Genomic DNA, 13,725 nt, shown 5'->3' on the forward strand with positions numbered 1-13,725 from the left:
AAAATTCATTGTCTTTTATATTCATTTCATGATGCCGTTAGGGCTATCAATTATTTCTGCCGGAATGCTGAAGGACTGCTCATCTAATGACACGTTATTAATACCCAAGAGCCAAGCAGGAGGACTGGACTAAACATTAAGCTACAAAGAAATCATCTGATTCTCTCTCATTTTTAGATGTAAGAATTGATTCAAATGTTGTTTGTTGGTCAGCACCCTCATCTCGCGAAAATTGTTTTTGTTAGAAATCTCAAGTATGAAAACTACAAAAGTAATGGTGCTTTCCTTTTTTTTAGATTTTATTTATTTGAGAGAGAGAGTACCTGTGAGTGCACAAGCAGGGGGACCTGCAGGCAGAGGGAGAAGCAGACTCCTCACTGAGCAGGGCACCTGATGCGGGGCTCGATCCCCGGACCCTGGGATCATGACCTGAGCTGAAGGCAGGTGCTTAACCGACTGAGCCACCCAGGTGTCCCATAATGGTGCTTTCCTAAGGAGATTAACCTTTTGGAAAGTGTTTCACTAACGGAAGGAGATTCCACAACTTTCCCTCAAGATTTGACCACTCTGAAAGCTACCTCAGAAGATTTTGTTTTTATTCTAATGGTTATGCAATTTATCTAGAAAGAGAATCTTTCCCAGCCCCATTTTACCTGTAAAACCAAATGCCTATGCCTGGCATCTTCTAGGCGTAAGTCACCTCTGTCCAAATGGGACCTAAACAATGACAGATACTCATTTTGGCGACTGATGTCTGTGGCTAGTATCAAAGCACCTATCTGAGTCTCCATTTGTTGCCTGGAATTAGAGAAATATAAAGAGAAAATACAAGACTTTCAATTAAATAGTTACTTCTTGATTTATTTTTCTTAAGCTTAACACTAATTGCCATTCAAGTTTTAACCCATCCCAAAAAAATGAATTTTACAGAATGCATTTTAAAAAACCTACTAAAATAATCAAAACTAAAACCAAAGCTTGTAGGAAAATACCAACATGCATACATTCCGAAAAGAGAGCTTTTATTTTGCCAACCAAGGAGGAATTATTTGCCTTCAAGAAAATCTATATGAGATTGGTATGTTATTTTAGAAAATTCTTTGCTGGGATGTGCTGAGGGTAAACAACTCTGGTGTCTGAGATCTGAAAGGCAGAAGGTTGGTTCAAATGGAGAAAGAACAGCCCATTCAACAACTAATTCTTTTTTTTTTTTTTTAAAGATTTTATTTATTTATTTGAGAGAAAGAATGAGAGAGAGAAAGCACATGAGAGGGGGGAGGGTCAGAGGGAGAAGCAGACTCCCCGCCGAGCAGGGAGCCCGATGCGGGACTCGATCCCGGGACTCCAGGATCATGACCTGAGCTGAAGGCAGTGGCTTAACCAACTGAGCCACCCAGGCGCCCTCAACAACTAATTCTTGTAGGTATTTTGACTAAGATGCCTGATTATATATTGATAAAATCCCACCAAACAATCTGATAAAGTTTATTTATTTATTTTCAAGATTTTATTTATTTGACAGAGAGAGAGAGACAGCGAGAGAGGGAACACAAGCAGGAGGCATGGGGTTGGGAGAGGCAGGCTTCCTGCGAAGCAGGGAGCCTGATGTGGGGCTAGATCCCAGGACCCTGGGATTGTGACCCGAGCCGAAGGCAGATGCTTAACGACTGAGCCATCCAGGCGCCCTGATAAAGTTTAGATAAAATTGTATTTTCAGGGTCAAATTCAAGAATCAAAATTATCTGAATGAATATCCAACTTTTCTGGAAAGGAAAAGGTAACGTGTTAATACAAATACATTATATCATTCTTAAAACTGTTTCAAGTCAAATAAGAGAAATAAACTTAAAAAAAAAATCCCTGCCTTTTTCCCCCTCAATGGGCATGGCAAACATTATCTATGTATAAAGATCTGTAAAGACCTGTCAACAGCTTAAAAGGCTCACAATATTGGATATTAAATAAAACAAACCCTAAATAAAGGAAACATGAAAGAATGCTATTACACAGTGTTCCTTATTTTCAGTTTTAACAACAGGGTTAATCATCAAATGTAAAACATGACAAAAAGGGAATAAAGCAAACATTTTAATCTGCCTTAATCAAGAAAAAGATAATTTATATATATAAAAACTATGGTTTAAGCAATTTTCATATTTGTACTACGGCAAGAAACAATTTTACTTACCAGAAGTATTGTCATAACTCCAAATGGTATCCGTGAATAAAGATTTAAAAAAATAAAAAATAAAGTCCAGCTTTTTTCTCATGGTCATTACACAAAATACTTAAGTTTTTAAAATAAAGCTGTTTTAAATTATGAAAGGGAAAAAGGAAAGAACTATGATAGTGACTTAAATTTTAGTACCCAAACATATTTTTATGCCTCACCTTGTTTCCTAGAGTTAGATGGTTTACACCCATTTACATGGTTTTCTTAAGTGGATCTTCTGTCAGTGAGGCATTAGTAAAAGCTTTTGTTTGTGGATCAATAAGAGATTTTGTTAACCACCATCATATTGGGCTCATTTGCACTGATGCTTTTTATTGGGCTTTCAAATGGCCTGCTTAACATTAAATGGTCTTTACTTAAAAAATTAGTATTTCCTGTTCTTTCCATCACTATTTTATCCTATAGCTAGCTCCAGAAGTGACTCCAGGACTATGCTACTGAACTACAAAGCATCCTTTTTACTTGTTATCAGTTTTGGAAACTTCCTGAAGCTTATTTGAATGAGTGTATTAAACAGAATGATTAATTTCTTTATACCTAGAATTTCTTTACATCTAGAATTATTCAAATGAGCATAAAATGGAAATATGTAATACTATTTACATAAATAAGTAGTAAACTATGAGTCACTGTGTATTTGGAGTGAATTTTGTAATACTCAAATCTATGGGGTGAGCCATAAAAATTCACTAAAAAAATACTACTGTCTATACTGTAGAATAGGTTTAAATTACTAGAATTTTGATATAAAGTTGTAAAATCATTTAGCCATTAAATTTAACAAAAACTGAAAACTGTGGAACACCTGAATAATTTTTAAAACTTTATAAAATTGTTTTGCCAACTTAATCTCCATAGTTCGTAACAAATTAAATGTATCTTACTCCAGCCTACCTGCTTTCTGATGGCATATGTGAGAATAAACCAGATTCTCTCAATAATCCCACTGCAGATCTCCAGTGGTGATTTTCCAGTACTGAGGTATTCTACAAAAAAAGGGCATATCTGAGTTATTTAATGGTAAGCCTCTTCCTGAACGTAAAGAGTTATTTGTAGGTAATATTAATCTGGTTAAAATTCTAACATTCGTTGAGAATCTGTTTACGACTTTGACTCCATTAAAACATTTTCCAGAATGCAAGAATATTAAATTGCATGCTAAAATTGTACTAACCTTGTACAGAGTTGCCAAGTAATGGTTAGTTTTAATAAGGAAAGGTTGATTAACACCTGGATGGTCCAGATCGTGAGTGGCAGCCGCAATTAAGCTCAGCAAGACATCCCAAGGGGTTACAGAACTGGCAAGCTGAAGTGTGACAAAAGAATTAATACAGTCATGTCTGAAATAAACTCAGTACCATTACAGTAGTTTTGAATTAGCCCCAAATAGTAGTGTCGAGTCTCCTCCTCCTTCATGTTTTTCAGACTGTACATGAAGACCACCGGATGCCTGCCAGCTGATGTCCTTGTCCTGACACTGGGATCATAATGATGGGCGGGCATCCCTTCCTCTCTGAAGTTCATGGACCTCGTCCTTATACTGTTTCATCTTAAACAAGCTTACTTAAGGTGACAGCTAAAACATAAACCACCTTTTTGAGAAATGGGTTTAAAACAAACACAGGTTTGTCTATTGTTATTACTGTAGCCACCACCGACAGAAGTCCTATGACTGAGGGTACTTATCTGTCAACAAATTGGTTACTGGACCTCAATTAGGAATCCAAAATATAAGGTTATTTGTGAGGTACTAATGTTTGAGGAAGCTACTGAGTAATCATGGAGAAGTCTATGCCCAGTGTGTAATAAAATCCTCTCCCAACGGATGGATACATTCAGAACAGCGATCACAATGTATTCACGTCAGAAAAGGCAATCTTGTAAACTAGCAATTATGTTACTCTCAATATTCATTGCTAATCTTAGCTGATGCAATAAAATAATCACAAGAAGTTTATTACCTGGCTGAAACTATCAGTGATAAAATAAATAACTGAAATTGTCAATGGTAAGAAATGATCACCTGCGTATATCAACTTCTTTTCATCAAGCACCTCTCATTTTCTGGCCAACTTCTACTCATCTTTTAGGGCCTGACTCCTCTGACCAGATCTACCTTGTTCTCTGCCTCCAGCCCCTGAGCAAGCAAATGACTGATCTGTGTTCCTACAACACCTCAATGTCCTTGCCATAGTAACACTCTGCAGAGCATACTTTTATTTCGGTTAACATTAGGGCAATGCTCTCTACACTTGTGTGATCCTGTGTCCTACCTAACAGTAAAATATTTTGACCATATACCCCCAATACAGTTATACTTACTGATTATGATACTGCATTAATATATATTGCACATGATAAAACAGAGGTGAAAGTTGAAAAATTTTAAATTATGAGATAAAAAATAAATTTAGATAAAAATTTTTTTTTTTTTTCCTATACCAGAATGGGTTTTTTCCTATCCCCTATGTCAAGCTCATCTCAGACTGGGAAAAAAAAAAAAAATCACCATCTGAGGTCTTGAATCCCCTGGAAAACTCTAAGTTGTTTGAAGGCAGAAAATCTGCATTATTTTGTATTACCTACAATTGCTATATGGAGAGGCTCAATGAATGGAGAGGATGGTGAAGAAAATGATTTCTTCTTTAGGATATGCAAAAGCATTTAAAAAAAAAAAGATATTTAAAGCACTGCTTACTAATCAAGATACAAAGGAGGCATACTCTGTGGGCAGCCTGCATCTAAAACAACCTTCCCGGGCGCCTGGGTGGCTCAGTTGGTTAAGCGACTGCCTTTGGCTCAGGTCATGATCCTGGAGTCCCAGGATCGAGTCCCACATCGGGCTCCCTGCTCAGCAAGGAGTCTGCTTCTCCCTCTGGCCCTCTTCCCTCTCGTGCTAGCTCTCATTCTTTCTCTCTCAAATAAATAAAATCTTTAAAAAATAAAAATAAAAAAATAAATAAAACCTTCCCTTCCTGACAGAGACGTGTGGGCATGGCTGTGGACATCTTATGAACACGTAATTTATTAAGCAATATGCAGAGGTATCATATTCTTATGGTAATTAAAACAGAGGGGAAGTGGCAAAAGAATAGACATGTACTATCCTGGGAGAATATAGTAATCCAGAATGAGACTTAATAAAAAAATTAATGTATCATTACACAGGACATCAAACAATCTCAGGTAGATTTAAGAGTTGACCATTAAAAAGAGAAACATGAGAAGGAACAACTGAATTTTTTAAAAGTCCTGTGAAGGGAGAGTAAGTTCTAAGTTGAAAACAAATCCTCTCTCGCTGTCTCTCCCTGTCAAATAAATAAAATCTTAAAAAAAAAAAAAAGAAAAATCCACATTAAAAAAAATTCTTGAATAAAAATGTAACATTTCTGCTTGTAAAAAATTTTTCATCAGAAAGAAAACTTTATGAGCTTTATAACAAAGACAATGACATTAATACTTTTTTTTTAAAGATTTTATTTATTTATTGGACAGAGAGAGACACAGAGAGAGAGGGAACAGAAGCAGCAGGAGAAGGAGAGGGAGAAGCAGGCTTCCCGCTGAGCAGGGAGCCCGATGTGGGGCTCGATCCCAGGACCCTGGGATCATGACCTGAGCCAAAGGCAGACGCTTAACGACTGAGCCACCCAGGCGCCCCAATACATTTTTTTTTTTAAAGTGAATTAAAACCAAAGGCAAATGTTATTTCCATTCCTGTGACTGTATCTGGTAACGCTGGACTGTACCAAGCCATGTGAAGAAGAAACTGCAAATCATCTGACGTCTATGAGGCAGACTTCACCTGTATCTGCAAAGCTATCATCAGGGCCCTTTTTCAAACAGAAAACTAGTAATGGTGAGTCTTCCTGTGTTCCATGAAAAAAACCTCACTGTTTTTATTGTTGCTATTAAGTGCTAATAGGCTCAAGTGGAACAAAATTGTTATCTACGTAAGTTCAGCTGGGAAAACATAAAAAGTAAACACTAAAGTTAGAGGTGATGCAAGTACAGAGAGAAGCAACTTTTCTGTAACTTTCTAACAATTTTGGGGGCTTTCAATATTTTTCACTTACAGTCCAGGTTTAGCTCTTACACAGAAATCATACATAACAACTGAAGGCAGGTTTCTCACTAAATGCTGTATCTAAGCCTTTCTATTTACGATTCCCTCTGTGCCTGCATCTTTCTACGGCTGACTCCCCCTCAAATTTTCCCTTTAGGTTTCGGTGTTTTCTGACTACTCTACCTAAAGACGTAAATGCTTGCCATCCACTGGTCACTCTAAAGCACATGCTCTATTTCACTTTCTCCACAGCAGTAATTACAACAATATATGACAACATCCTAAAGATATTTATTTATTTTTCAGAGAGGGAGGGAGAGAGTGAGCATGAGCAAGGAGAGCGGCAGGCAAAGGGAGAAGCAGGCTCCCCTCTGAGCAGAGAGCCTGATGCGGACCAGGATCCTCGATCCCAGGACCCTGGGGTCATGACCCGGGCTATAAAGCAGATGCTTAACTGACTGAGCCGCCCAGGCGCCCCATATGTCAACATTTATTTAACGACTGCCTCCCCCACCAGGACCTTTTCTGTCCTGTTTACCACTGGATTCCTAGCACCAGGAAAACGTACTTATGAATGAATGAAAGCACTTGAAAGCATGATGCCACACGAAAGCCTGGGAAGTAAAAAAATTACAATCTTAAGGCTTTTTTTAAAATGCACTTTTAAAACTTTGAGGGATTCTGTTTTAAAATGTAAACTACAATAAAGGAGGGAATTCTTGCCTATGAGGGCTCAGTGATTTTATCTGTCTCCTTCAATGGAGCTTTGACTAAGTTCACTGAGTATGTTAACAATGAAAAGTTTTTAAAAGAATTATCAGAGCTACACAGGCAAAAAAAATGTTTAAAAATTAGTATTGCCAGAGCTGCACGGGTAAGACTGTTCCTCATTTTTATCCACAACCTCCCCATCCTGCACGTTCTCTGCCCCTCTCGCAGCGCCCATGGCCTGGCACCAACCCTACCTTCTGCGCCCCTGGATTCTGGTTGGGTGTGGCCAGTGGAAGACAGGAGCGGAGAAGCCTTCACAGACGTGTTCACTAGGTTAATTAACTTCCTTTGTCTCACAAAACAGGACACTTAACCTTCATCATTCCATTTACCATTCCATTTACTGTATGGTGATTATTTATTAATTTCTCCTGAAGAACTCTCAGAGGCTTCAGGCTTGGCCCAGAGTTTTTCTAAAGTTCAATTAAAAAATTGGGGCACTTGGGAGTATACATTTGTCAAAACTGTACCCATGATCTCTGACAAATAAATAAATAAAATCTTAAAAAAAAATTTAAAAAAAGGGATGCCTGGGTGGTTCAGTTGGTTAAGCATCTGCCTTTGGCTCAAGTCATAACCCCAGGGTCCTGGGATCGAGTCCCGCATCTGGCTCCTTGCTCTGCAGGGAGCCTGTTTCTCCCTCTCCCTGCCGCTTCCCCTGCTTGTGCTCTCGCTCTCCCTGACAAATAAATAAATCTTAAAATTAAAAAAAAAAAAAACTGTACCCATGAAATGTATACATTTTATTATTGCATATAAGTGACACCACAATAAAGTTGCTTTTTAAAGAAAGTCGTGATGTGGGGCGCCTGGGTGGCTCAGTTGGTTAAGTGCCCAACTCTTGATTTCAGCTCAGGTCATGACCTCAGGGTTGTGGGATAGATGCCTGTGTCAGGCTCCACGTTAAGCGGGGAGTCTACTTGGGATATTCTCTCCCTCTCCCTCCCCCTCTGCCGCTCCCCCCCATGCATGAGCATTCACACTAAAATAAATAAATCTTTAAAAAAAAGTCATGATGTATATACTTTAAAAATTGGGGTATTTTCACATATTCCACAATCTCTTGAAAAATCAGAAGATGAGCAATCACATGGCTATATTCTCAAAGTTGGCATCAACTAGCACAAACTGGTTTAGTCAGGCTGCTTTCCCTTCTAATGTCTAGCCAGAATTCAGATCCCAGGGGAGAAGAGTTTAGAAGCAGAGCTAAGAGTAAGCCAATGTAATTTCAGAACGCTCGCGTAGGAAACGTCCACGGGCAAACGTGGCTTTCTGTTATCATCTCCAGTTGATGACTCCCGCATCTGTATCTCCAACAGATTCTCTCCTATGCTCCAGAGTCTTTGATCCAACTCTCTAGTCGACATCACCGTTTGGATATCACCCAAATACATTAAATTCCACATATCCAAAATGGAACTCCTCATTTCTACCAGCCTTAGCCTCAAAACTTTCTCCCTTTTCTACGTTCTTTCTCTCACAGAATTCCACCTTCTAGTCTGCTGCCCCATGCAGTCTTCATCAACCCTTCTCCCTATTTCCCTCCCCGACATGCATGCAGACACCATATACCCTGGGCATTCTAACTCCCAAGAGACCTTACAGACCACCCACCTCTCTCCTTCCCCAAGGCTACTTGTCCTAGCTTGGGCCACCAGGCTCTTTCGTGGTGCATCGAGATCAAACAGCTCCTGACAGGCATCCATTTTCCTGGTCTTGTCAGATTCATTTTTACACCACAGGGTAGTTTTCTAAAGTCTCCTGTTTCCCTTCTGTAGCTCCCCATTCATTCACTGAACTGGACTAATGCTGTCCAGCCCTCATGGAGCTCACAAGGAGCTTGGTGTAAATGCCAGTGTCTTAACACAGCACTGGGGGAGGGGGTGCCTAGGATCTGGACCTTCCTTGCCTGGACTGCTCCAGCCTCACTTTCAACAATCACCCAGTTCTCCAGCTGCTGCACTTACAAATATAACCACGATGGGAAACTTGATCCAGCCAGATCTCATTCTTGTGAAGGAAGCCTCCCATTTTGAGTCAAATCACTAATTTAAGGAAAAGTATTTGAAAGTAAGTCAAAGGAATTTTCTTAGGATTTTCACCCAGCACCTTACCTTAGGTTCTTTTAAGTAACAGTGCATGGCCTGAGTAACATCTGCAGCATGGACTGCATTGTGGTAAGGGTTTTGACTGTGGTAATCTTCTTGAATCATAACTGCAAAGAAAAAAGACCCCAGATTTCACTGTAGGTGAGAAGCATGTACAAATACAAAAATTAGGATGATTATGAGTTTTCCACTTAAAATTTTCATGTGGCTATCAGCTAACTGTTCAGATTCAGAGATGATAATCACCTCATAAGTCACATGTTTACCAAAGAATCAATACCATTTGACTGCAGACTTGTTTGCAATTTTCAGAAGGTATTCACGTCAAAACAATAAATATTTTTCTTTCAAAATGTGAATCTATCATTGTGCCAAACTCTCCTCTTTGAAGTGTAATTTTAAAAGTTTCTCAGTTTAACTAAAAAACACTGCAATTCATTCAATACATACTTATTGGACCAAGTACTGTTTTAGATTTTAGACATTTATCAGTGAACAAAAATCTATATGAAGGTAAAATAAGACAGTCATTTGGGGGTATATGAACATGATCCATGAGGTAAGTTTCGGATCTGGCATTAGGTTTTCAGTAGTAGGGCTGGACCTTCTGCTAATCCTACTCTCTGCTCAGTGTCTGTTATGCTTTCATGAAAAAGCAGACTAGGATTAGGGTCGAGCTATCCCCACTGCCATCAGGCCAGCCATGCAGCCCTAGTAGCTAACACTCTAATCTACTGGTCACTAAGTAATGTGAACCAATTCCACAGTGGTAAACTATGACTCACCAGTGAGAAGGAAGGAGCACTGCAAATCCATATTTACTTTAATCCATCCTTTCAAACAACTTTTTCATTATTCTTGTTAGTATCTATTCTTGTGTTTTATAATTTATATAATATATAACTATAGTATTACAGACATATAAATTATAAATAAATATACATGAAAAGTTTCTCAAGGGCCTAGGTAATAAATTTATCTTCGTTTGGTATTTAAAAGGAAAGAAAATATTATCTTCTTCTTTAAAAAAGTAAGAAATAATCCTCATGCTTCTTTTAACATATTTATTTGGTAAAAAACTTGAACTTTTTTCCTAGCAGAGCAGTCCTAAGCAAGTATCACCAGGCATGTTTAAACATATTAAAAATAATCTTTAAAGTGTACTGTAAAGAGATTTCTGGGATCAGAAAAAGAGAACACCTAAGCACAATGTACCTGATTTTTTAAAGCTTGAGCTTTCAACCTTTTTAAAAAGGACAGAAATGGTGTCATCTTTGTAACAAAGCTATGGTCAACTAAGAGACTGACTGCAGAAGTGTCCCACTTCGCCTTGCTCTCCAGCCATGGCTTTGAACCTTCAAAGCTTCCTGGCCGAGAGGTGTGCTCATCCCCATCTGATGTGCTTTGGCCAACAGGACGTTGTGGCGTGAAGGAGAGCAGTGCCGACACCGGGCTCTGGGGGTCTGGGGTCACCAGCTCTCTCCCAGAGACTGGCCACCACTCCTTGAACAAGCTCAGCTTGTTGTAAAATAAAATATTTCCTCCCTTTGTTTTTTAATGTGAATTTATTAAGGTGCCAAACTCCTCTGCCTCCTTTTAACTTAATGGGAGACCACGGAGAGCTGAGCCACACGAAGCCCAGTGTCCCAGCAGAGGTCCCAGGCAAGGCCCACGGAGCAGTCCACCTGCTGTCAACTGCAGGCACATAAATGAGCTCAGACGGACCACAGGCAGCATTCAATAGCCCCAGAGACTCAGCAGCTAAATAAAGGCGTGTCATTTCAAGCCACTAAATTTGGAGTAGTTTGTTTTCGAGCGATAGCTAACTGATATAACTGATGAAAATTTAAACAGGTTCTTGTTTAAATCTTATTACTGTTAAATGGGTTGAAATCACTTACCTAAAAATCTACGAAGTTTCATCATATCTAAATGGAAGTATTCAATTAATCCATGAAGACTAAATAAATGAAAGGTTAAACTTACTAGACTATTTCCTAAAATGAAAGAAGAAGAGATATCAGTAAGAAATACAGGCTCACATAATTGCATTGTGCGTCCAAATATGGGTTTTGAATATAAAACATGGAGAGTACAACTTCCTACTTTTTGTCTAAGATTTATATTCTTTTATTTTACCAGCTATGAACTTTAAATATCACATCTTTTTTTCCATTCTAAGGGAAAAAATGGCTTTGTTTCGTTTTTCTATAACCAGATAAGATAAACATTTTCAAATAGATCAATTTTTTGAAAGACACCAAAGTAATTACAATCAACAGAAAACTTTGAAAATTGTCCCACACTAAGTTGAATGCAACTTCCCAAAGCACCCAAAACATGGCTGCACTACCTTCAGCTACCCATCCCTCTACCATGGTGCTTTAACTGAACGAGAATGTCCAAAGTCAACTGCCTTAGCTGCACCGTGTTAGGTGGAGGTTGTGTTTATTCTTCAAGATACAGAGATAGGAGGAGGGATCGATGACTTCAAGATCAAAACTTTGAACTTGACCACTTGACTCTCCCACACTTGTAGCAACAAATCTGAGTAGCTGCAAGGGGGGTGGCTAGTGGTCACAAAACTAAGCAGAATTCTAGGATTCTAAGTTCATGGTCAACACTACATAGAAGTCTTACTATGTTTTTCTAGTGAAATGGTTAATTGACCTCCTCAAATGCCTATTTTCAAGCCTTTTCTACTCTTCTCATAACTTCTGACATACTTCCCCATTCACCCCCTCATTCTCAACAGGCTCAGACTTCAACAGAAAATATACAAGCCCTCAAGTTTCCTTTCCTTTTCAAAGCCAATCCCTCCACCCCTCCAGAGTTTCTCAGAAACCTTGCTTGGATATCCTACCAACACACCCCACATGCCTCCTCCATCCCAGTGAATCAAAATATCCCTCCTCAGTCATTCCCATATAGGGACATGCTCTAGATTTTCTTCTCTCTCAAACAACAAAGAATATCTGACTCTCTTGGCTCCCTCCCGAGTCACCCTCTCTATTCCCCTACACAACTAAATTTTCCAAAAGAGCTGATACATGCAGTGGGGACTACCTCATCCTCAACTTCCACTCCTTTGTCACTGACAACGGAGTCAACACTAGTATAGAAAGTAAATTTGGAAAAACTACCACTGTTACAATGGTTAGTTTCTCTTCCAAGATGTGACTCTCCATTTTTTATACCTTCTATTATATTTCTCAAGGTTTCATAGACTTCCTCTATAGGACACATATGTTACTTAAAAAATGTATGTTAAAAAATTAACTTAATTGAAAAAAACGTAAGTTTTAAAGAGTTATGAGCTTATAATTTGTCAGCATTTAGACAATAATAACATAACCACGATTTTAGTGTTCTCTAAAGAAATCCATGATTCCTACAAAAATCTATAAAGCACTTAATATTCCCACATTGTATATTTATAGTAATAACATTTATGAAGAATTAAAAAGGACCACTGGGCTAACCTCATTACCCAAAACCGCCTTAAACAACTGTCAACAGAAGCCCATGGCTGAGGAAAAATATAAATTAACTGAAAAATATCTGAATGAGAAACCCTGGAAAAGATGAAGACCAAAAGATGTTCTTTTTAAAAAACTTGACATATCAGGCTTTAAATGAAAAAAAATTTTTTTAAATCTTTTAAGAAACTAAATGTTAAAATTGCATTCAAATCCTGATAACACTCTATTGATATGAACAGGAGCCCATGCGGTTTGGAACCATTTGTGAAGAAGTGAGCTTTTTGTTATCACTGCTATAACAACCAACTCTGCCTTCATATTTCACAACGTATGTTCAAGCAAACAATCCAGTTAAAAAATAGGTAGAGGATATGAACAGACATTCTTCCAAAGAAGACCTACAGATGGCCCAGAGTTGGATGAAAAGATGCTCAATATCACTAATCATCAGGGAAGGCAAATCAAAACCATAATGAGGTATCACCTTACATCTGTCAAAAATTTATCAAAAAGACAAGAAGTAACAACTATTGGTGAGGATGTGGAGAAAAGGAAACCCTCTTGCACTGTTGGGGGGAAGGTAAATTGGTGCAGCCACTCTGAAGAACAGTAGGAGGATCCTCGAAGAATTAAAAAGAGAACTAACATATTATCAATTCCACTTCTGGGTATTTATCCCAAGAAAAGGAAACACTAATTCAAAAAGATATATACACCCCTATGTTCAGTGCAGCGTTATTTACAATAACCACGTTATGGAAGCAACCTAAGTGTCTGTAGACAACCTAAAGAAGATGTGGTATACATATACAAAGGATTATTATTCAGCCATAAAAATGAAGGAAATCTTGCCATTTGCAATAACACTGATGAATTTTAAGAGCATTATGCTAAGTGAAATAAGTCAGACAGAGAAAGACAAATGCCATATGATCTAACTTATATGTGGAATCTTAAACAAACAAAAAACCAAGTTCATGGGTACAGAGAATAAACTGGTGGTTGTCAGAGGCGAGGGTTGGCAATGTTGACAAAATAAGTGATGGAGGTCAAAAGGTACAAATCTCC

The 13,725-nt window shown here is 38.3% G+C and overlaps 2 protein-coding genes across 9 annotated transcripts in view; one reads left to right on the forward strand and one right to left on the reverse strand.

Moving 5' to 3' along the window:
• Positions 1-3,773, forward strand: part of MTFR1 (mitochondrial fission regulator 1) — an 85,826-nt gene extending 82,053 nt beyond the window's left edge. The window contains exon 9 of the mRNA XM_073892833.1: positions 3,659-3,773. Within this exon, the coding sequence (XP_073748934.1) occupies positions 3,659-3,694 (36 nt within the window). The 3' untranslated portion in view covers positions 3,695-3,773. The remainder of the gene's footprint in view (positions 1-3,658) is intronic.
• Positions 1-13,725, reverse strand: part of PDE7A (phosphodiesterase 7A) — a 208,599-nt gene that overhangs the window by 5,959 nt on the left and 188,915 nt on the right. For 7 of the 8 annotated variants that reach the window (XM_073892831.1, XM_025870647.2, XM_073892830.1 and 4 more), the window contains 5 exons: positions 11,077-11,172; positions 9,182-9,282; positions 3,408-3,539; positions 3,128-3,219; positions 654-798 (listed from right to left, as the gene is read on the reverse strand). In XM_073892831.1, the coding sequence (XP_073748932.1) occupies positions 654-798; positions 3,128-3,219; positions 3,408-3,539; positions 9,182-9,282; positions 11,077-11,172 (566 nt within the window). The remainder of the gene's footprint in view (positions 1-653; positions 799-3,127; positions 3,220-3,407; positions 3,540-9,181; positions 9,283-11,076; positions 11,173-13,725) is intronic. The other variant, XM_025870648.2, reaches the window with a different exon arrangement.

Source organism: Callorhinus ursinus, unplaced genomic scaffold (genome assembly GCF_003265705.2).
Source record: "Callorhinus ursinus isolate GAN/ISIS: 27379988/994484 unplaced genomic scaffold, GSC_fseal_2.0 scaffold5, whole genome shotgun sequence".
Taxonomy (NCBI): Eukaryota; Metazoa; Chordata; class Mammalia; order Carnivora; family Otariidae; genus Callorhinus; species Callorhinus ursinus.